This window comes from Oncorhynchus clarkii, chromosome 19 (genome assembly GCF_045791955.1).
Source record: "Oncorhynchus clarkii lewisi isolate Uvic-CL-2024 chromosome 19, UVic_Ocla_1.0, whole genome shotgun sequence".
NCBI lineage: Eukaryota > Metazoa > Chordata > Actinopteri > Salmoniformes > Salmonidae > Oncorhynchus > Oncorhynchus clarkii.
In genome coordinates, this window is record NC_092165.1 from 20,497,948 (window position 1) to 20,523,159 (window position 25,212).

At 43.1% G+C, this 25,212-nt stretch overlaps 1 protein-coding gene across 4 annotated transcripts in view; it reads left to right on the top strand.

Moving 5' to 3' along the window:
* Window positions 1-24,554, top strand: part of LOC139374910 (catenin alpha-2) — a 677,819-nt gene extending 653,265 nt beyond the window's left edge. For all 4 annotated transcript variants that reach the window (XM_071116130.1, XM_071116133.1, XM_071116132.1 and 1 more), the window contains 4 exons: window positions 287-468; window positions 6,024-6,129; window positions 17,793-17,927; window positions 20,348-24,554. In XM_071116130.1, the coding sequence (XP_070972231.1) occupies window positions 287-468; window positions 6,024-6,129; window positions 17,793-17,927; window positions 20,348-20,635 (711 nt within the window). In that variant the 3' untranslated portion in view covers window positions 20,636-24,554. The remainder of the gene's footprint in view (window positions 1-286; window positions 469-6,023; window positions 6,130-17,792; window positions 17,928-20,347) is intronic.
* The last annotated feature ends 658 nt before the right edge of the window (window positions 24,555-25,212 follow it).

Here is a 25,212-nt window from a genome sequence, read left to right on the forward strand (position 1 = left end):
AATATATCCTCAAAGTGGCAGCCCGCTAAATATTTTAAGATCAATTGATGCTTAATCATCAGTGTTTGTTGTATCAAAGTTAGCCTTTTCACTAACCGTGTTAAATTGTTTTATTATTCCTTCTCTCTCTCTCTCTCCACTCCTTCTCTTGCTCCTCAATCTATTCTTCCCCCTTTCACCCACTTCCTCTTCTCCCTATATTGTTTCACTACTCATCCTCTTTTTTGACTCCCCTACTCACCTTCCTCTACCTCCTCCTACATCTTCCTCCTCCTACCCCTCTCAGGCCATCATGGCCCAGCTGCCTCAGGAGGAGAAGGCGAAGATCGCCGAGCAGGTGGAGAGCTTCCGGCAGGAGAAGTGCAAGCTGGACGCCGAAGTGGCCAAGTGGGACGACAATGGCAACGACATCATCGTCCTTGCCAAGCAGATGTGCATGATCATGATGGAGATGACGGACTTCACCAGGTACAGTAACAATGTGGCTAAAGAGAACCTAGTTGAAGTGACTGGTATTCCTTATGAATGTCAATGTAATAGTAATAATAATAATAATAATAATGTAGAATTACTAGAATGGGTGTCACCATTCAAGTCAACAGGTTTGTTATGGGTGGACCAGTGGCCATTTGCAAATGATGCATAACAATACCATGTCAGCTATATTTGAGTGTGCCCGTAAATCATTCAAGTCTTGCAATGGAAACCGTTTACCATTGAAGTACCAAACGGAAGCAAACAGAACGAAACCCGGGAGGGACCTACATGAATTTAATAGAAACTCTAGTTTTCGTTGAAAAACATTTTCCGTTTGGAGTAAACAGTTTCTGTTGCTAAAAGGTTTTGCAAAAGACAAAACATTTTGCAACAGAATCGGCAAAATGAATACACCCCTGGGTTCAATCAAGATGGCAGCCTGGCAACAGTAAAGTAATGTTTGGTTTTGCTCAATCGAATTGGTTTATTATGTAGGATAGGATAAGATGAACTTTAATGTCCGAAGGGGAAAATTGTCCTAAACACACAGTACTGCTGTATACAAAATACACACTGTACATTACACACTTAACATAATACATACATTGCACGTTGCCCTTATCATCATACACTTCTCATATAGCCACATACATAATACTTTGCATATCCCCTTATTCTGTCAGTGGCATACTAACACAGCTCAGCTTTGCATATTGCCGTTTAGGTATTTGATGGACATGGGAATGAAGGTGTGCTTATATCTGTTCCTGTAGGGGCCCTATAGCGTCTGCCTGAGGGGAGGAGCTGATACCGGAGTGAAGTACATGGGAGGGATCTGAAATTATTTTCTGCACTTGTCTGATAAACGGTCTGTTCAGAAATAGTCTGCAGGGAGGGATGTTGCCTCACACCCATGACCTTCATTGGCGGTTTGTATCAGACGGGCAATTTGAGATTCGAGTTGAACTGATAAATTGCCGAACCAGACTGTATTTATATGTACATTATCCTAAAACAAAATATAAACGCAACATGCAACAATTTCTAAGATTTTACTGAGTTACAGTTCATATCAGGAAATCAGTCCATTGAAATAAATTCATTAGGGCCTAATCTATGGATTTCACATGACTGGTAATAAAGATACTGTATGCATCTGTAGGTCACAGATACCTTATAAAAAAAAGGTAGGGGGCGTGGATCAGGAAACCAGTCCCTATCTGGTGAGACCACCATTCACCTCATGCAGCCTGACACGTCTCCTTCGCATAGTCGATCAGGCTGTCGTGGAATGTTGTTCTCTTCAATGGCGATGCGAAGTGTGAAATGTCTGTTAAGTATGCAGGCCATGGAAGAACTGGGACATTTTCAGCATTCAGGATTTGTGTGCAGATCCTTGCGACATGGGGCCGTGCATGGGGCCGTGCTGGAACATGAGGAGATGGCGGCGGATGAATGACACGACAATGGGCCTCAAGATGTCATCGTGGTATCTCTGTGCATTCAAATTGCCATCGATAAAATTGCGTTCGTTGTCCGTAGTTTATACCTTCCCATACCATAATCCCACCGCCATCATGGGGAACTCTGTTCACAAAGTTGACATCATCAAACCGCTCACTCACACGACGCCATACACATTGTCTGCAGTTGTGAGGCCAGTTGGATATACTGCCAAATTCTCTAAAATTACATTTCTCTAAAACTACATTGGAGTTGGTTTATTGTAGAGAGATTAACAATCAATCTCTGGCAACAGCTCTGGTGGGCATTCCTGCAATCAGCATGCCAATTGCACGCACCCTCAACTTGAGACATCTGTGCCATTGTGTTGTGTGACAAAACGGAACATTTAGTGTGGCCTTTTATTGTCCCCAAAACAAGGTGCACCAGTGTAATGATCATGCTCTTTAATCAGCTTCTTGATATGCCACACCTAACTCAGTTGGATGGATTATCTTGGCAAATGAGAAGAAATGCTCACTGACAGGGATGTAAACAAACAAAAACATTATACAGAAATAAGCTTTTCCGGGGTCTTTATTTTTAGCTCATGGAAAATGGAACCAACAACTTTCATGTTGTTTATATTTTTGCTCAGTTTAGTATTTTATATGTTCCTTACCTTCGCAAATCTCCTTTGTTGTGTTAATGGTTTGCCATGTTCTGTTGTTCCCAGTTCCTAGCCATGCTAATTTGTCCTTTGAATTGAAGTATTACTAGTTATGAGTGTGACTAGTATCAGTATGGGTAGGATCAGCAACCACACACAGGCAACTCACGTCGCTACAGGCTGTTCGGGGCTTTTAGTCACAGCCCAACACTAAATCAAATCAAACCCACATGATTCAACAAATAACGAGCCTTTGATTGGATGAATCAAGTGCTTTAGTGGCTAGGCTGGAACAAATCGAAATCCAGGTCCTGCTATTGGTCAGGATAACAGGTGTGGGCTGGGATTAGGCTGTGTAGACCAGCAGCAGCTACCTGCCATTACACATTGTTTTTCTGTAGATTAACAGAGATCCAACAGTATTTTATTCCCATTGAGTTAGACAGAATAGAATGTAGCCAAACCAGGATGATTGTGATCCTGTGTACTGTTTACAGTGTGGATGTTCTTTGGAAGGCAACAGCTTGTCTCCGAGCCCCCACCATCTGTATATCATGTCATAGCCCTGTGCTGAACCCAATGTTCCTATACCAAGGTATGGCACTATGATTCAGTGGACAGAATATGCGAGCTCTGCAGAGCTCAAAAAGGGAAAGATTTGCTTCCCAAATGGCACTCTATTCCCCATATAGCGCACTACGTTTGACCAAACCACTATTTGGGATGCATCCATGCAATGTCATAATGGTTAACTCTTATGGATGTGGTGTGGTGGTGATGATTGCCCTGACTTTAGTCAAGTGACCCTTGTGGTGACATTTGTGGAATTGGCGAATATAATGTTGCCATGCAACTTTGATAACCAAATGGCACCCTATTCCCTATATAGTGGGATACTTTTGACCAGATCTCCATGGGCCCTTCTCAAACGTAGTGCATTATATGAGGAATTGGGTTTGAGATGCAGCCAATGACACATCATGCATGGATTCACAAATGCCCAATTACCGTGATGTCAGCCAATACACAGTTGAAGTCGGAAGTTTACATACACCTGAGCCAAATACATTTAAACGTAGTTTTTCACAATTCCCGACATGTAATCCTAGTAAAAATACCCTGTCTTAGGTCAGTTAGGATCAGCACTTTATTTTAAGAATGTCAAATGTCAGAATAATAGTAGAGAGAATGATTTATTTCAGCTTTTATTTTCTTTCATCACATTCCCAGTGGGTCAGAAGTTTACAGTTAGTATTTGGTAGCATTGCCTTTAAAACGTTTCGGGTAGCCTTCCACAAGCTTCCCACAATAAGTTGCGTGAATTTTGGCCCATTCCTCCTGACAGAGCTGGTGTAACTGACTCAGGTTTGTAGGCCTCCTTGCTCGCACACGCTTTTTCAGTTCTGTCCACAAATTTTCCATAGGATTGAGGTCAGGGCTTTGTGACGGCCACTCCAATACCTTGACTTAGTTGTCCTTAAGCTATTTTCCCACAACTTCGAAAGTATTCTTGGGGTCATTGTCCATTTGGAAGACCCATATGCGACCAACCTTTAACTTCCTGACTGATGTCTTGAGATGTTGCTTCAATATATCCACATAATTTTCCTTCAGCATGATGCCATCTATTTTGTGAAGTGCACCAGTCCCTTCTGCAGCAAAACACCCCCACAACATGATGCTGCCACAACCGTGCTTCACGGTTTGGATAGTATTCTTCAGCTAGCAAGCCTCCCCCTTTTTACTCCAAACATAACGATGATCATTATGGCCAAACAGTTCTATTTTTGTTTCATCAGACCAGAGGACATTTCTCCAAAAAGTACGATCTTTGTCCCCATGTGCAGTTGCAAACCGTAGTCTGGCTTTTTTATGGCGGTTTTGGAGCAGTGGCTTCTTCCTTGCTGAGCGGCCTTTCAGGTTATGTCGATATAGGACTCGTTTTACTGTGGATATAGATACTTTTGTACCTGTTTCCTCCACCATCTTCACAAGGTCCTTTGCTGTTGTTCTGGGATTGATTTGCTCTTTTCGCACCAAAGTACGTTCATATCTAGGAGACAGAACGTGTCTCTTCCTGAGCGTACTATTGTTTGTACAGATGAACGTGGTACCTTCAGGCGCTTGGAAATTGCTCCCAAGGATGAACCAAACTTGTGGCGGTCTACAATTTTTCTTCTGAGGTCTTGGCTGATTTCTTTTGATTTTCCCATGATGTCAAGCAAAAAGGCACTGAGTTTGAAGGTAGGCCTTGAAATAAAGTGCCTTGCGAAAGTATTCGGCCCCCTTGAACTTTGCGACCTTTTGCCACATTTCAGGCTTCAAACATAAAGATATAAAACTGTATTTTTTTGTGAAGAATCAACAACAAGTGGGACACAATCATGAAGTGGAAGGGGGCCGAATACTTTCGCAAGGCACTGTACATCCACAGGTACACCTCCAATTGACTAAAATTATATCAATTAGCCTATCAGAAGCTTCTAAAGCCATGACGTCATTTTCTGGAATTTCTTCACGCTGTTTAAAGGCAGTCAACATAGTGTATGTAAACTTCTGACCCACTGGATTTGTGATACAGTGAATTATAAATGAAATAATCTGTCTGTAAACAATACAAAATACTTTGTGGAGTGGAGTGGTTGAAAAGTTTCTGGAGTGGTTGAAAAACGAGTTTTAATGACTCCAACCTAAGTGTATGTAAACTTCTGACTTCAACTGTAAGTGACTACTGCTTTATATCTGTTTTTTCAGCATGTCATCCTACAACTAGAAAACTACATCTGCCAATCTATATCAGTAGAGTAGTGATACCATATTTGGTTAAACTGTAGGCTAAGGGCTCTATTCAATCGAATCCGCTTTAGCAACAGCAGCTGCTCACCAATTTGTCGGCTCCAATGCAGTTCCGACACCGCTAAAACATCAACTAGGAGAGTGACTGCTATCGCCGGTTAACGCTTGATCTGATAAAACTTAGGGCTAGATCCAATCTAACCTGTTACCAGATCTGTTGTAGCCTTGCCAACTCCATTGCTGTTATTGTCAAGATAATTCCATAAGGAGTTGGCAAGCGAGCAGGAACAGACTGGTACCAATACTGATGATCTTTGAGAAAGACCTATGTTGACAGCTGTCAGCTACTAATGATAGAGCAACGTGATTTGAGAAGAACGCATCTAGTTGCGTCCCACGTTTTGGGTGTTTTTGGAGCATTGTTATCTTTTTTTCAGTTTTAGGAAGCTTACTACTGGCGTTTTTATCTTCTGCATTATTTATTTGTGGCAATGTATCTTGTGAATATAAAATTGACCTTTTATTCTGTTAATATCAAGTATTTCAGAGAGTGTTTGCTGTCTGCATTTGGTAAATAAAAACGTTGAACTTTAAACATACTAGAACTTAACTCTTGTTTCCCTGTGTTCCACACCAGAGGCAAAGGGCCCCTGAAGAACTCCTCTGATGTCATCAACGCCGCCAAGAAGATTGCAGAGGCAGGCTCCAGGATGGACAAACTGGCCCGCGCCGTCGCCGACCAGGTAACACTTACCCCAGTTGTGTATGTGTGTCTGTGGTCAGGATAGATCCCCTTTTCACTATATTGCTTATCGGCGATCGTTTCCCAAACTTCTCCTAAGCACACCTTCAGTTGGTCAACCAATCAAACCTGTAGAATTGGAATCAGCCGTGCTAGTTCTGAATACATCAAATCAGTGGCACTAGATGGGGCGATTCAAGCTGAGGTTTGGGACACCGGCTCAGACCTGTCCAGGGTGTAGAAGCTAGGGGAAGGAGTTACAATAGAGCTAGATTAAATTAAACCGGGCCTATGCCTTCAGGCAAAGTGGATGAGGTGTGGTATATACAGTATGGCCAACAGGGACTTGGCACCCTATCCCCTATATAGTGCTAACAAAAACAGTGCACTATGTAGGTAATATGGTGCCATTTGGAACACCAACTTGGTGTGTTTGTTTGTGGGCAGCAATGGATCAAGGCACAGTGGGCTGTCTTGGAGCAGTGCTGGTCATCCCAATGGGACTTCCTTGCTCTATGAGAGCAGAGAGGAGCAGGAAGCTAGGGGCTTTGTCTGTGTCTTTAGTCTAATTAGCGGCGCTGAGGCGTTGCATCCATTCATTTTCAGATGAGTACCCTCTCCAAAACGCACTGACAGACTATTTTCAATATTGAATCAATCAATGCGGCTGCTCCTCCTGGCTGGGGAAGATAAGGGGAGAACGGGGTAGAGAGGTGTGTGTGTTTGTGTTTGTTAGATCTTAGTAGTGGCACTCCAGGTAATACATTATCTGCCTCTTCATTTTCTTTTTCTTTTTTTTACCCCTTTTTCTCCACAATTTTGTGGTGTCCAATTGGTAGTTACAGTCTTGTCTAATCACTGCAACTCCCGTACCCACTCGGGAGAGGCAAAGGTCGAGAGCCGTATATCCTCTGAAACACAACCCAAACAAGCTGCACTGCTTCTTGACACAATGCCCACTTGACCCGGAAGCCAGCCGCACCAAAGTGTCAGAGGAAACACTGTACACCTGGCGACCTGGTTAGCGTGCACTGCGCCCGGCCCACCACAGGAGTCGCTAGTGTGCAATGGGACAAGGACATCCCTGCCGGCCAAACCCTCCCCTAACCCGGGCGAGACTGGGCCAATTGTGCACCGCCCCATGGGTCTCCTGGTCGCGGCTGGCTGCGACAGAGCCTGGACTCCAACCCAGAATATCTAGTGGCACAGCTAGCACTGCGATACAGTGCCTTAGACCACTGCGCCACTCGGGAGGCCTGCCTCTTCATTTTCCTCCGTCTTGAATAAGCTATGTGAATTAGCCTCATGTAGCCTCATGCACAAAGACTTGTTGATTCATTAGAACTCCGTGCTCTTCTTCCTGGTGGTGTTGTCATAACTACTGTGTGTTTTACTCAGGGAAAGCTGTGCTATCACAATCTGTCTGATGACATTCAAATGATGAGGATGTTAGTGCAACAGTAGTCTCTGGTGGCACTTTATATCAGAGGATGACAGGCTGGAGTAGAATAAATGGAATAGTATTAAACACATGGTTTCCTTGTGTTTGACACCATTTCATTCACTCCATATTATTAGCCATCCTCTCCTCACCAGTATCCTGTGTTTCTGAGCCTGGCGTGTGTGTGTGTGTGTGTGTGTGTGTGTGTGTGTGTGTGTGTGTGTGTGTGTGTGTGTGTGTGTGTGTGTGTGTGTGTGTGTGTGTGTGTGTGTGTGTGTGTGTGTGTCATATTTGAAAAAACACACAGAGCTCCTGGCTATAGTGTGTTGTTGAACCGTAGCCACCGTTCACTCTGCAATCAGGGCTGGGTGGGAGTCAGGCGGTGAATATCTGTCATATAGCAAATCACTGGCAGCCTACCCTCGGACTGAATCAACAAACGCTGAAACTGAGCAGGTGGCTTGCCATTTTTAATTCCGCCTTTAAACGATTCTTTGACTGGTGTTTGCTGAATATTCACAGCCTTCTGCTGCCCTCCTCTCATGCTAGATGATGAGTGTGCGTGTAAAATGGCACCCTATTTCTTATATACAGTGGTGTACTACTTTGACTAGGTCTTTATGGGAGTCCATCAGGCTCTGTTCAAAAGTAGTGCACTATATAGGGACTAGGGTGCCATTTTGGATGAATTCTCTTTCTGCAATGTGATGCTGCTCAAAAAGAGGGGACTGATTTCAGGTCTCTCAAGTAGCAACCCTTTTTGCAATGCTCTACATCAAACCCTATTAAAGAGCATGTTAAGAGCAGTCTGTCAGTCTGACTGTTCTGCAGATGGATGGGAGATTGAGGGGGAGGTGTGTGTTTGTGCCCGGTTATGTGTGTCTGTTTGTATGTGTGTGTGAGAGAGAGAGAGAGAGAGAGAGGGGGGGGGGGGGGGGGGGTCTTAAAGGGAAATTTCACTGCTGTTCTATTTCACTGTATATATCCATTAATATATTATTAACATATCATACTGTACGGTGGTTCCTTGTCAGCCATTTTTTTGACCACCAGAGGGCATCTTTGAGAAGCATTTGAAAGTCTTTCATATTGGCATTTGAAAGTCTTTCATATTGGAATTTAAAACCGTTTTTGTAATAACATAGTACATGGGATTGATTTTAATTAATGTGGCTTAAAATTTGGATTAATATTATGGTGTTTCTATTCCGAGAAAAATGAAGCCCTCAGGGTTTCTGTTAGGATGGAATGGAACATATGGCGCCGTACAACGTGATGGTCGGGAGTAGGCTACAGCATAAGAGGATTGGAGTATTCTAAATAGTTTGCATTCATAAGACAACTTTGTTCCAATATTACTGTAAATCTGTGATATTTATTACCATTTGTTATGGAGCCATAACTAAATTAACATCTGCATTTTGAAAGAGTATTTTTAGCATTATTTTATTAACGAAAGCATGGAGATGCTGATGAAGAAATACATTACTGTACAGTATATACTTTTACATTCGGATAATAAAGCATTTAAAGCATTTTGAAGATATAAGCCACCTGCATTTGTTTTTTAGGCTACTGTGCAGTCTGACAAGTAAACATAGCCTCCTTTCCACTTGTTAAAGTTGATAAAGTGTTTTTAGCCACAATCGGCCCCAACCTCAAATAATACATTTGGGCACAGTCGATAGCGTGCTGGACTTCGGGCTAGAATGTTGAGGGTTCGAAACCTGCTCCCTGCTTGTTTCATTACATTATTATGCCGATCTCAGAGCAAATAGCCTGGATTGTTACTCCCATCTCTTTCCTCGCTCTCTTCCACGCGTCATTCTCCGCCTGAGTGCTTTGCTTGTGGGCGTGCTGACAGGATATGGCATCACCTTTGGTTGAGCATCAAGAATTCAGCATAGCAAGTTTTATACGAAGGTCTGGTTATTCACAGGCAAGTAGTAATATGCTCTAAACTGCTCTGGTGACAAACAAACTTTGCTGCCCTGTTTTCAATCGTCCACATGGCTGGGAGAACCTCCTCAGATTCATTCAGATGAAGGGAGTTTGATATGCATAGGAGGTGTAGTGTACTGTTCTTTTCTGTATATATGAATTACAAATCAGCCTTTACTTATGTTTCTAGTCTATTGTATAGTTACAATGTGTAATCATTGATGTCCCAGGAGCAGGAGTGGTAAACACTGTTGAAGTGTATAATTGTAATACACGCATGCAGACACAGCATCATTCAAAGAATGGAGTTTGATACACCTGGTATTGGATATGGCTGTGTCATGACGTTGGCCTGGGCCAAAGACACGACAACTGAGAGAAAAAAACTTGCTAAATAGCAATTTTCCTAAATGTACTTTATGACTTTTTTATGGCGGTTCTGGAGCAGTGGCTTCTTCCTTGCTGTGCAGCCTTTCAGGTTATGTCGATATAGGACTAATTTTACTGTGGATGTAGATACTTTTTTACCTGTTTCCTCCACCATCTTCACAAGGTCCTTTGCTGTTGTTCTGGGATTGATTTGCACTTTTCGCACTAAAGTACGTTCATCTCTAGGAGACAGAACACATCTCCTTCTTGAACGGTATGATGGCTGCGTGGTTCCATGGTGTTTATACTTGCGTACTATTCTTTGTACAGATGAACGTGGTACCTTCATGCATTTGGAAATTTCTCTGAAGGATGAACCAGACTAGTGGAGGTCTACAATTTGTTTTCTGAGGTCTTGGCTGATTTCTTTTGATTTTCCCATGATGTCAAGCAAAGAGACACTGAGTTTGAAGGTAGGCCTTGAAACACATCCACAGGTACACCTCCAATTGACTAAAATGATTTTAAATTATGTCAATTAGCCTATCAAATCAAATCAAATGTATTTATATAGCCCTTCGTACATCAGCTGATATCTCAAAGTGCTGTACAGAAACTAAGCCTAAAACCCCAAACAGCAAGCAATGCAGGTGTAGAAGCACGGTGTCTAGGAAAAATTCCCTAGAAAGGCCAAAACCTAGGAAGAAACCTAGAGAGGAACCAGGCTATGTGGGGTGGCCAGTCCTCTTCTGGCTGTGCCGGGTGGAGGTTATAACAGAACATGGCCAAGATGTTAAAATGTTCATAAATGACCAGCATGGTCAAATAATAATAATCACAGGCAGAACAGTTGAAACTGGAGCAGCAGCACGGCCAGATGGACTGGGGACAGCAAGTAGTCATCATGTCAGGTAGTCCTGGGGCATGGTCCTAGGGCTCAGGTCCTCCGAGAGAGAGAAAGAAAGAGAGAATTAGAGAGAGCATACTTAAATTCACACAGGACACCGGATAGGACAGGAAAAGTACTCCAGATATAACAAACTGACCCTAGCCCCCCGACACATAAACTACTGCAGCGTAAATACTGTAGGCTGAGACAGGAGGGGTCAGGAGACACTGTGGCCCCATCCGATGACACCCCAGGACAGGGCCAAACAGGAAGGATATAACCCCACCCACTTTGCCAAAGCACAGCCCCCACACCACTAGAGGGATATCTTCAACCACCAACTTACCATCCTGAGACAAGGCCGAGTATAGCCCACAAAGATCTCCGCCACGGCACAACCCAAGGGGGGCGCCAACCCAGAAGCTTCAAAAGCCATGATTTAATATTCTGGAATTTGCCAAGATGTTTAAAGGCACAGTCAACTTAGTGTATGTAAAGTTTTGACCCACTGTAATTGTGATACAGTGAATTATAAATGAAATTATCTGTCTGTAAACAATTGTTGGAAAAATGACTTGTTTCATGCATAAAGTAGATGTCCTAACCAACTTGCCAAAACTGTAGTTTGTTAACAAGAAATGTGTGGAGTGGTTGAAAAACAAGTTTTAATGACTCCAACCTAAGTGTATGTAAACTTCCGACTTCAACTGTATGTAAAAGAAGATTTTAAAAAGTTTTTTTAATCCAGCTCTTCTTGGAAAGCGGAATCAGAAGCAGCCATTGTAGCTAATTAGTTAGTAATCTCAGACAGTGCACAGTAACATAGCTCCGGTGAACCTGCGAACTATTACAGTACCTCACCCATTTTGAAAAGCCTGCCTTAGATGGTGGGAACAAGGAAATATATCTCTCAGATAGACACATCATTGAGACTAATCCAATGGCTCTATTTAGCAAAGACAACCATATCTACTCGTTGCTAGCTTTTTACAATAATTGCTACAAAACAGGACTCATTCATTTTTTGATCAGACAGCAGGCTCAATCAACCAATGACGACATTACTTGAACTCTCCCAACTATAGTCCATAATTATGTCTGAAACACCTTTCATCACTCATAATTATTAAGTAGACTGGAAGAACACCCCAAATAGCGGTGAAATCTCCAATTAACTATTCTGCTAAGAGCAGCACTTGACATGGAATGACCCCTAGAGGCAGCTCGCTCCATTTCACCACAGAGTAAAGAGTCGGATGGACCGGGCCTCTTTCTCCTCTCCCTCTATCCTCATCTCTCGCTATTCTTCTTCTTTTGCTGTCGTCTCTTTCTAGTCTTCATCTGCTTATTTCACTCTCTCTCTCATTCTCTCACTCTTTACTCTCTCTGTCTTCTAACCCCTCTATCTTGTTCTCTCTCTTTCTTCTTCCCTTGAGGGTTTTCTTAAAACATAAAGCCCACTGCGTCCAGCAGCTCAGGCCTATGCGTAGTCCAGGGACACTTGACAAACGTTCTACCTTCTGGGAACCCGCTGTGCTACTTCCTACCATAGAGATGGGAGGACAATGATTGTATCCAAAATGTAACCCTATTTAGTGCACTACATTCGACTAGGGCCCATAGGGTTATGGTCAAAGTAAGGGAACTATATAGGGAATAGGGTGCCATTTAGGATTCATTATTGGTCAGGTGGGGTTGAAGAGAACTCAAGGCATGGTCATTTACCAGGACCCCCTGCCAGACGCCTTAAATGGCCATTGTCAGGAGAACAAGGAATCACAAGGAGATGGGGGCATCGGAGTCAAAAGTAATTCACTGTGTAGGGAATAGGGAATCATTTGGGGGTGCAGATTAGGACTGTACTGACATTGATTATAATATGTATGTAAAAATCATTATTCATATTTGCATTGCCGCTCTAACCATGTATTTATTATTGAATACTTAGAATGCCTCCCTATGGGCCCTGGTTTTCATGTAATGCACTATATAGGTAATAGGGTGCCATTTGTGAAGCATCCAGAGTCATGGGCAGAGCTCTTGTTTTTATCTACAAACCTGATTAAAAATGCAACAAGCCATCAATATAGAGGTGTGATTTAGTGATGCTTTTGTGTGTGTGTGTGTGTGTGTGTTCTGACAGAGCTTTGGCCCCTGGTTTAATAACATATGTCTTGCTGCTGAGTCACCCATGCAGAGCAGCTGATTCATTTCAGGTCCAATTATGCAAAAACGAAATGGCTTCTTCCTCCCTCTTGAAAGTTTTCCACTAGCCTTGAATCCAAATTAAATATCGCGCCATTGATCAGTTTAGTTTCCAAGCTAGAATTCCACTCTGACTAGAGAAGGATGAAGGGAAGAAGAGAGGAATTCTAGCCGGCAATACAAACTGAATATCGCTCTGTTTCACTACGTTCAGTTTGGATTCCAGGCTAGAATTACTCTACGTTAGGAAGGTTTGGAAAGAGAGAAATTCCATCCTGAAACCCAAACTAAATATCACTGTTTCACAATATTGAGTTTGGATTCCAGGCTGGAATTCGTCCTCCCCAGTCAGTGGCAGGAAAGAGAGTGAGTGAGTAAGAGGGAGGAAGAGAGAGAATGAAGCTGCCTGCTTTCCTTGGCGGCCTTGGCAAGGTAATGGTCCGTACTGTTTATTTACATCAGGAGGGAATCTGCTGGGGAGGCGGCCTATTAGTCAGGGAACCATATTGTCATCTGCCTGCCTGAACCGAGCTGGCCAGGAGCAGAGAGAAACTCGTGGGTTTCTGGTGTGATGGGAGAAAGGGGGTTGTGTGTGTGTGTGTGTGTGTGTGTGCGTGCGTGCGTGCGTTGGGTGGAATTTGTGGTAATGCTAGCCGGTGGTGGTGGGTGCAGTAATCATGTCCTCTGAGCTGCTCCCACTGTCTGCCTCACTGGCAGCACTGCATGAACACAGCTTTAAGGGGACATTACTGTGTGTGTGTTTGATGATCCACTGTGTTTGTTGAAGCTGACCCGCCTGAGATAATTAAACTAACCGTTCAATGAAAATAACCATTCTAAAAGCTCATTCTGTGTGATCATAACCAAATAATGTTGATGACTTATCCAACATGTAGTTGTGGCCAAAGCATATTAGAGAAGAAAAAAAGAAATCCACTGTAAAATTCCATCTCAAACTTGTTTTTGAACAGCTTTAAAAAGCTCTTGAAATTTGCTTGGATAATGGCATCCTCCTCTTGGCCGAGACATGCCTGTGTGTAATTGGTCCAGCAGTTTTTTCCAAATTCTCTGGTGGAGAGACGTGGCCGTGTCCAAAACCCCACCCGTACAACATACTTAGTATTCCGTTTATGTACTCATTGTCGCATAGTATTTAGCATGTACCGTTTAGTAAAAAGTATGTGGTAGGCCACGGCCGCAACGCAGTAGCAGGTGTGTACGTGGGTTTTTCTAAATTCAACAGACATGCATCACATTAACCAGCCTGATAATAGCTCATTTTCAATTTGATTAATTTATCTAAACTCAAGCTGGTTACAGGCAGACTATCACATTCAACCTTAGCCAATATAGCCCATCTACCCTATTTACAAAGGACTGAAGAAAGAAACATATCATTTAGCTCTATTTTAACATATTTATTAGTAAAACCAAAGTTCTTAAACATATATAAATTAAATAAAATAGACTAGTACATATACCAAAACGTTTAAATTAAAAGGCTATTGCACAGAAACGTGGACAGTCCGACTGGGTGCATCGCAAATTCAGAACCCAATACATTTTTTAAAAACTGATCATTGGGAATGAGATCAGAATGACTGCTAAGGCTTGAGTCATACATTTAAATAATTCAATGGGGAGCCTAGCCTACAAAACTAAAACAATCTGTTCAAATCAAAAGGCCTGATTAACATGACATCAATAACGCAGCCACATCCTGAGTCCCCCGGAAATGAAAAGCTGGTTTTAGTATTTATTTTAAAAGCTCTGCCAAAGGCCAAGAGAATAAGAAACACTATTCAATGAGTACGTATTTTTCAAAGGTGTAGCCTACGATGCAATACCTACGATGCAGGACTCCTTGTATATAGCCTCATTATTGTTATTTTTTGTTGGGAAAGGGCTTGTGGTAAGTAATGGTAAGTAAGCTTTTTACAGTAAAGTCTACAACAGTTGTATTTGGTGCACGCAACAAATACAATTGAATTTGATCTTTAAAAGATGCCATTTTAAACTCAAGTGATTATTTACAGTACTTTGAAGTACAATGAACAAAAAATATAATACGCAACATGGAACAATTACAGGTCATATAAAGAAATCAGTTTATGGAAATAAGTTCATTAGGCTCTAATCTATGGATTTCACATGACTGGTAATAAAAAGATGCATCTGTTGATTAGAGATAGCTTTAAAAAAAAAGTAGGGGGTATTGATCAGAAAACCAGTCAGTATCTGGTGTGACCACCATTTGCCTCATGCAGCGCGACACATCTCCTTTGCATTGACCAGGCTGTTGATTGTGGCCTGTGAAATTATCTCCCACTCCTCTTCAATGGCTGTGCGAAGTTGCTGGATATTGGCAGGAACTGGAATAGCCGTACACGTCGATCCAGAGCATCCCAAACATGCTCAATGGGTGACATGTCTGGTGAGTATGCAGGCCATGGATGAACTGGAACATTTTCAGCTTCCAGGAATGCATGGGACCGTGCATTATCATGCTGAAACATGAGGTGATGGCGGCGGATGAATGGCACGACAATGGGTCTCGGGATCTCGTCACGTTATCTCTGTGCATTCCAATTTCCATCAATAAAATGCAATTGTGTTCGTTGTCCGTAGCTTATGTCTGCCCATACCATAACCCCACCATTGGGCACTCCCACTCCCACTGCTCACACCGTTGACATCAGCAAACTGCTCTCCCACACAACGCCACAACACGTGGGGCCAGTTGAACGGACTGTCAAATTCTCTAAAACAACATTGGAGGTGGCTTATGGTAGAGAAATGAACATACAATTCTCTGGCAACAACTCTGGTGGATATTCCTGTAGTCAGCATGCCAATTGCATGCTCCCTCAATCTGTGGCATTGTGTGTGATAAAACTACACATTTTAGGGTGTCCTTTTATTGTACCCTTCACAAGGTGGACCTGTGTAAGGATCATTCTGTTTAATCAGCTTCTTGATATGCCACACCTGTCAGGTGGATGGATTATCTTGGCAAAGAAGAAATGCTCACTAACAGGGATAGAAAGAAACAAATTGTGCACAAAATTTGAGAGAAATCAGCTTTTTGTGAGGATAGAACATTTCTGGGATCTTTCATTTCATGAAACATGGGACCAACACTTTACATGTCATGTTTCTATTTTTGTTCAGTGTATAATGTGAACAAAAGTGCATCCCAAATTGCACCCTATTCCCTATACAGTGCACTACTATTGACCAGAGCCCTGGTTATAAGTAGGTCACTTAGTGTCCTATGCAGGGAATGTGGTGCCATTTGAGACACAGAGCATTTATTTGTTACAGGATGACTGTGCATCTGTGACCATTTAGATTTATTTATTTTTTACCCCCAATTTCAAGGTATCCAATTGGTAGTTACAGTCTTGTCTCATTGCTGCAACTCCCGTACGGACTCGGGAGAGGCGAAGGTTGAGAGCCATGCATCCTCCAAAACACAACCCAGCCAAGCCACACTGCTTCTTGACACAATGGCCACTTAACCCCCAGCCACACCAATGTGTCGGAGGAAACACTGTACACCTGGCGACCGTGTCAAGAAATCCCTGTCAGCCAAACACTCCCCTAACCCGGACGACGCTGGGCCAATTGTGCTCCACCCCATGGGCTCTCCTGGTTGCAGCCGGCTGCGACAGAGCCTGGATTCAAACCCAGTGGCACAGCTAGCACTGTGATGCAGTGCCTTAGACCACTGCGCCACTCGGGAGGCATCTATCCTGTGACCATTAATGCTCCACCACGAGTACTTCGAGTCCATCGATACTAGTCTGCCTCACACCCTTACTTACTTACTCAGTGTAGGCGAACAAGCACACTAAAGCACAATTAAACTGTCAAAAAAAGCAACTGTGGAAAGATAGCACATTGGAACAATCTAAGCACGGCATTCGCCATTTGCCACTTGAGGGGAATAGGTAGAGATGGGTCGTGTTCATGAAGAAAATGGAACGAAACAGGGAGGGACTACTGAATAAGAAATGCAAATGTTCCATCTTCCATTGCAAAATGTTTGAAAACGTTGCATGCCCTAATTAACATGGTCCCTTAGCTAGCTCGTGCAGCCCCTTAACTTGGCTGTCCCAATGTATCCCAGCCCCCCTAAAGACAAGGAAGTGAGCCCTGTGTGAATTCCTCGCTTCCCTTCGACTCTAGACGAGCTGCCTGAATGTTCTAGTTAGGACCATTTACTATTAATGATTGGGAAAAAGGATCCTGTAGAAAACGGTGCCCGGGAGCGTTTTAAAAGCAAAGTAGCGAACGCACTCTTCTTTCTTTACCCACCAGGAAACTTGTGGTCTGTAGCAAATTTTCGCAGCATGACGTCCAGAATATATTACAGCTACTTTGTGTGCATTGTGGGACTGAAAAGTCTCTGTCCCGCTCCCTCTCTGTGGCTCAAATGGCACCCTATTCCCAAAAGGTCCCGTGGGATCTGGTGTAAAGAAGTGCACTAAATAGTGAATACGGTGCCATTAGGGATACAGGTTTTTCTCTCTGGTGTTGTTTTTACCTCAGTATATACTAGAGGTAGACTCATATGGCTTCTCATAATAGAGGGCTGGAAAGGGACTTTCTAATTGACTAATCGGACACTGCTATTTCGATGATTGGTTGTTTTTCTCCTGTAGGAATGAATACAGTAGAAAAAATGAGCACAACCGTTTTATAAACTACTTCTGACGTACAAGACTATTTCTTAACCCGGCTTTGAAACTCATTTTTTTTCTATTTTCCCTGTTTTTAAACTAATTTTATCATCATGTTTGTGTGCATGTCTCAGTGCCCTGACTCGGCCTGCAAGCAGGACCTGCTGGCCTACCTGCAGAGAATTGCCCTGTACTGCCACCAGCTCAACATCTGTAGCAAGGTCAAGGCCGAGGTCCAGAACCTGGGAGGAGAGCTCATCGTCTCTGGGGTAAGTCTCACCACACAACACCCTCACATGGTACAGTCAAGGCCCAGGGTCTCTGTCAATAGTTGTATTCAAGCACTGAGCTTGAGCAGCAATATTCTGTGTGTGGGCCTCATTCCTTTATCTCAGTAGTTAAAGGGACCTTCCCTAGGCTTCCTCCCTCCTTGTTTCTTCCAATTCCTCTCAAAGAGCATCGGAGGAGGAGTTCTGAGGGAGAAACTTGGATCCTCTCCTCCAATGCGCTTTGAGAGGAATTGAGGAAACAATCACAGAGGAAGCAAGGATTTGAAAGCTAATAATATTTTCTGGGGGATTTCCCAGTTGTCTTGAAAGCACCATGACCATCAGAAGCATGTACCATCAGTCCAGTAAAAAAAAAAAGCTATTATTTGCAAATCACCATGCGCAATGCCAAGTGTCGGCTGGAGTTGGGCAAAGCTCGAAGCCATTAGACTCTGCAGCAGTGGGAACACGTTCTCTGTAGTGATGAATCACGCTTCACCATCTGGCAGATGAATCTGGGTTTGGCGGATGCCAGGAGAACGCTACCTGTCCAAATGCATTGTGCCAACTGTAAAGTTTGGTGGAGGAGGAATAATGGTCTGGGGCTGTTTTTCATGGTTTGGGCTAGGTCCCTAAGTTCCAGTGAAGGGAAATCTTAATGCTACAGTACAATGACATTCTAGACGATTCTGTGCTCCAACTTTGTGTCAACAATTTGGGGAAGGCCCTTTCCTGTTTCAGCATGACAATGCCCCCGTGCACAAAACAAGGACCATACAGAAATGGTTTGTCTAGATCGGTGTGGAAGAACTTGTCTGGCCTGCACAGAGCCCTGACCTCAACTCCATCGAACATCTTTGGGATGAATTGGAATACCACCTGCAAGCCAGGCCTAATCGCCCAACATCAATGCCCAACCTCAGTAATGCTCTTGTGGCTGAATGGAAGTCCCTGCAGCAATGTTCGAACATCTAGTGGAAAGACTTCCTAGAAAAGTGGAGGCTGTTTTAGCAGCAAAAGGGCGACCAACTCTACATGATTTTGGATTTAAATGTTCTACGAGTAGCTGCCCACATACACAACATGACCAAAAGTATCTTCGCGCACGTTCCCCCATTAAACTGGCTCATTAAATTCTCGGAAATTGTGCAATTCATTAATTGTAAAATGTCCGCTATGATCTGTTAAAATATACCCCCTATTCTGATTGGCTTATTATGGCTAGAAACACTCAGGTCCTTGTCTGGCAAAACTCTTGTTCCAGCCCCAACCCAGGGAGTCCTCAACACAACTGACAATTAAGAGTTGAAAAACATTGCCCTGGCTACACGACGCCCACTTTTTTTCCAGACACTTCTGAATTAGCAGTTGGTGGAGGTCAGGTGCACCTCTCTCCCTGTGTTTTGTTTGGCTGGCATTTAGAGGCTGCGGCCGGCCCCCCTACCCCCTTGCCCCCCCACCCCGAGAAGGGAGTCAACCGCTAGATTTAATTGGCTCCGAACTCCAGCTGGTCACTATAAAAAGGTTAGCAGCACGGTGGGTGCCCCCGATACACCGAATTATGCTTAAATTACCCAGTTATATGCAGTAATTTAGTCCCAACAGGATGAGCTGAAACTCTATGGGCACTGTGTTCACTATAACAGGCTCTGGTCGAAAGTAGTGCGCTATATAGGGAATAGGGTGCCATTTGTGACGCAACCATACTCTTTTGGACACCCGCTTTCTCTTAATGAGGCTGTCATATCAGAGATGTGTTGGAGGTACAGCGGTCACTCTGAACCTGTCTAGCTACTCAGGGCTCTGATAAGACGAGTGTGGGATCGTCTATCGCCCTGCGGGGGAGACCAGAGAGAGAGCTCACCTCTGTACTGTAAGAACTGTTCGCTTAATAAAGCCTTCTTCAGTGAGAGCTCTTTGACGCAGGCAGTTCTTGTTATCTTGCAGCGTGACATGGGATGTCTAGAAGACTGTCTGTCTAAGAAAGGGGTGCGTCACAATACTCTTTCTTTGAAGAAACAACAGATCGCCAATTGGTTGGATAGTATTAATGCTTACACCTGCCCAATAGATCTGTTTCATTGAAGTCCTGAAGGATATCCAATTGGTTGGATTATTGCTTACACCTGTCCAATCACTTAGATCTTCCTTCTCCCCTATCCTTCTTCTCACCTCTCCCCCTCCTCATGGGGTTTGCAGAATCTTTTATGTGCAGTTCATGATGCAGGTTTGCAGTTGACCTAAAAAATTGCTTCTATTGCTGGTGTTATACAGGTAATATATGTGATGTTTAATATGTCCATGTAACTACAATGTTGTTACTACAGTTAATACTATGTAGTGAAATAGGTATAAGGGCAACGTATATAGTGTTAGTATAAAGATCGAACATCTAAGATGTCCTCTGTCTCTCCCCGTAGCTGGACAGCGCCACCTCCCTGATCCAGGCGGCCAAGAACCTGATGAACGCTGTGGTGCTCACAGTCAAGGCCAGCTACGTGGCGTCCACCAAGTACGCCAAGGTGTATGGCGCCGCCGCCGTCAACTCGCCTGTGGTCAGCTGGCGCATGAAGGCGCCCGAGAAGAAGCCCTTGGTGAAGCGGGAGAAGCCCGAGGAGTGTCAGACGCGTGTTCGACGGGGCTCGCAGAAGAAGCACATCTCGCCCGTCCAGGCCCTCAGCGAGTTCAAGGCCATGGACTCCTTCTAAAGATGTCCGCCGCCACGACGTATGTCACTGGAACCAAGAAAAACAACACCGACAACGAGAAGTTTAAGGAAACTCCCATCTTTCTTTGTGTTAATTTGTTTCTTTCGGGTGAGAGGAGTTACGCTGATAATAACAACGCCTCCTTTCCCCCTTTTTGAGTGAAGGGTCGATGGAAAAAAAACCTGCCTGGAGGACTTTGCTAACCCGCCACCTGTACTGAACTACAGCTCCCATGAACACTTTGGGCTTCTCTGCCAATGGGGAGCCAGCGCGCTCCCACCCATATTTATTACTATTATAACTACTGTAGCTTAACCGTGTGAGAGCCAAATGTGTGACACTAAAAACAAAAACTTACTCAAAAAAGGGAGATGAAAAGTTCAAAACAAAACATATCAGAAGAGCAGCACCTAAAATGACTAAATGGCCATCAATATTATTGCTATATCATTACTATAGTGGTACTGCCTGGCTGCTCGTACACACATTAACTGCCTGAATGGAAATGATGAATGGCACAGTAGTGAAATCTCTGTAATAAGAGGATTGATCTATCGAGGTTGATAAACTTTGGGCGGCATTTTCGTGGTGCAAAAAGAGCACAGGTTTGTGCAAAAATGACTGTCAACCTCTATATAAATCAGGCAGGGAAACTTCACTTGAAACTGTTCATCAACAATGTGCATTTATAAGGAGGCGATTGAACTAGAGTTTAGTTTACTGAGTAATGCATGAAGTCACCTCCTCATAACACATCGATGAAACGCTTCAACCTAAAACCACACTGCCTGATTATGAAGAGGTTTACAGTATTTCCCCCACAGATTCTGTGCTTTTTTTTTTTGTACAACACAAATGTCAATATTCCCATCCTAACTTAATATCTTGTATTTTTCCCCGGTTTGAACGTTACCTTACCTGTAGAGCTAGGAATAACTCATGTTTAAGGTAACTGAAAGTGTTTGGCATCCAAGTCATTTGTTTCTTTGTTCCTTCCCGACCCGGTGTTCCTGAACGATGCATACACTTCATGGTCCTATGGTATTGCCTTTTTCTCATGATGATATCACTAACTGTATCGCAGCCTGATTGGATTATTGTGTAGAGTGTAATAGTAGACACGGAGAGGTATGACTAGTTGTGGTTTCCTCAGAGAATATTTGGCTGCGTTTAGACAAGGCAGCCCAATAATGATATTTTTTTTTTACTAATTTGTCTTGTAATTAATCAGTTCAGCTCTGAAAAATATCTGATGTGATTGGTCAAAAGTTAAATTACTGGAAAAAAATACCAGAATTGGGGTGCCTGTCTAAATGAAGCCATAGAGTCCTACAAACATACATACATTCAGGTAACTGCCAAAATAATGGAAACACTTGAGTAAATGAGGGATATAAAGTTCATTAAAAGGAGGTGCTTCCACACAGGTGTAGTTCCTGAGATAATTAATCAATTGACATCCCAGCAGAGTTATGTATAAAAATGCTGGGCAGGACATTATTTGGGCTACCATGGCTCCCATAGGATGACAACGGCCACACGGCATGAATGGTCATGGAATGGTTTGATGAGCATGAAAACGATGTTAACCATCTGTCACCAGATCTCAACCCAATTGAACACTGATGGGAGATTCTGGAGCAGTGCCTGGGACAGAGGTTTCCACCACCATCAACAAAACCCCAAATGATGGAATTGGGTTGCATCCCTCCAATCGAGTTCCAGACACAGAATCTATTCTAATTGAATTTGTTCTGGCTCGTGGTGGCCCAACGCCTAATTAAGACACTTGCTGTTGGTGTTTCCATTACATTGACAGTGACCTGTACATACTTACATACAGTTGAAGTTGGAAGTTTACATACACCTTAGCCAAATACATTTCAACTCAGTTTTTCACAATTCCTGACATTTAATCCTAGTAAAAGTTCCCTGTTTTAGGTCAGTTAGGATCACCACTTTATTTTAAGAATGTGAAATGTCAGAATAATAGTATAGAGAATGATTTATTTCAGCTTTTATTTCTTTCATCACATTTCCAGTGGGTCAGAAGTTTAGTATTTGGTAGCATTGCCTTTAAATGGTTTAACTTGGGTAAAATGTTTTGGGTGGCCTTCCACAAGCTTCCCACAATAAGTTTGGGGAATTATGGCCCATTCCCCCCGCCGACAGAGCTGGTGTAACTGAGTCAGGTTTTCTAGGCCTCCTTGCTCGCACACGCTTTTTCAGTTCTGCCCACAATTTTTCTAATGGATTGAGGTGAGGGCTTTGATGGCCACTCCAATACCTTGACTTTGTTGTCCTTAAGCCATTTTGCTTGGGGTCATTGTCCATTTGGAAGACCCATTTGCGATCAAGCTTTAACCTCCTGACTGATGTCTTGAGATGTTGCTTCAATATATCCACATAATTTTCCTCCCTCATAATGCCATCTATTTTGTGAAGTGCACCAGTCCCTCTTGCAGCAAAGCACCCCCACAACATGATGCTGCCACCACCGTGTGGCATGGTTGGGATGGTGTTCTTCAGCTTGCAAGCATCCCCCTTTTTTCTCCAAACATAACAATGGTCATTATGGCCAAACAGTTCCATTTTTGTTTCATCAGACCAGAGGACAATTCTCCAAAAAGTAAGATCTTTGTCCCCATGTGCAGTTGCAAACCATAGTCTGGCATTTTTATGGCGGTTTCTGGCTTTTTCCTTGTTGAGCAGGTTGTCGATATAGGGCTCATTTAACTGTGGATTGTACCTGTTTTCGCCACCATCTTCAAAAGGTCCTTTGCTGTTGTTCTGGGATTGATTTGCACTTTACGCAACAAAGTACGTTCATCCCAAGGAGACAGAATGCGTCTCCTTCCTGAGCGGTATGATGGCTGCGTGATCCCATGGTGTTTATACTTGCATACTATTGTTTGTACAGATGAACGTGGTACCTTCAGGCATTTGGAAATTGCTCCCAAGGATGAACCAGACTTGTGGAGGCCTACAGTTTTTTTCTGAGGTATTGGCTGATTTCTTCTGATTTTCCCATGATGTCAAGCAAAGAGGCACTGAGATTGAAGGTAGGCCTTGAAATACATCCACAGGTACACCTCCAATTGACTCAAATGATGTCAACTAGCCTATCTGAAACTTCCATGACATAATTTTCTGGAATTTTCCAAGCTGTTTAAAGGCACAGTCAACTTAGTGTATGTAATCTTCTGACCCACTGGAATTGTGATACAGTGAATTATTTATTTTATCAATCTATTATTTTACCAGGTAAGTTGACTGAGAATACATTCTCATTTGCAGCAACGACCTGGGGAATAGTTACAGGGGAGAGGAGGGGGATGAATGAGCAAATTGTAAACTGGAGATTATTAGGTGACCGTGATGGTTTTGAGGGCCAGATTTGGAATTTAGCCAGGACACCTGGCGATAAGTGCCATGGGATCTTTAATGACCTCAGAGAGTCAGGACACCCGTTTAATGTCCCATCCGAAAGACGGCACCCTACACAGGGCATTGGGATATATTTTTTTAGACCAGAGGAAAGAGTGCCTCCTACTGGCCCTCCAAACACCACTTCCAGCAGCATCTGGTCTCCCACCCAGGAACTGACCAGGACCAACCCTGCTTAGCTTCAGAAGAAAGCCAGCAGTGGTATGCAGGGTGGTATGCTGCTGACCAAAAGTGAAATAATCTGTCTGTAAACAATTGTTGGAAAAATGACTTGTGTCATGCACAAAGTAGATGTCCTAACCGAATTGCCAAAAGTATAGTTTGTTAACAAGACATTTGTGTAGTGGTTGAAAAACGAGTTTTAATGACTACAACCTAAGTGTATGTAAACTTCCGACTTCAACTGTAGATACAAACAAATACCTTTATATTCACTGTTCTCTAATAAACCCGTCAAACTTGACTGACCTCCCTCCACGTCTGTTTCTTTACCACTCACAAGCGCCTATATTTTCATATAGTATAACAGATATTATAATTACAAGGTGGGTATTCAATTCTATTTTAGATCATGGCTTTCCAGAAAGGGTTTGATTTGCACACTAGTAGAAACCCATTATCTGCAATTGCTTGAATACCAGCCTAATTCTCACTATTTTTACCCACCGTTTGACCTATACACGTTTCTGGGTTCGTTAGAGGGGCTTAAACAAACGTATCCAATTGCAAATTTATGCCAGGCCATAAACTATTTAACTTTGTAAGAGTTCAGGTACTTGTGCCTATTCAACTTTGTACTTGAAATTGAAAGAAGTACCAGAAAGAACAAATACCAACACTCACTATATCATTTCCAAGGATGGCCATGTCGCAATTCTCCAGCCTTTTACCAAAGTGTGCACATTATGGATTTGACATGACAGGAAGTGTGCAAGTGCGCACTTTTGGGAGAAGGGTGGAGAATTGGGACGTAGCCTAAAGAACAAATAAACAAAGAATATGGTGGAATTCTCCCTGTATGATAACATGGGAGAATTTCAGTTGCGTTTCCTTGATTCCTTGTGTCCTCTCTCCTCGCCTGCTCATGAAAATCCAGTGGGCGACAAGATCAGAGGGTGCAAGACTTCTGA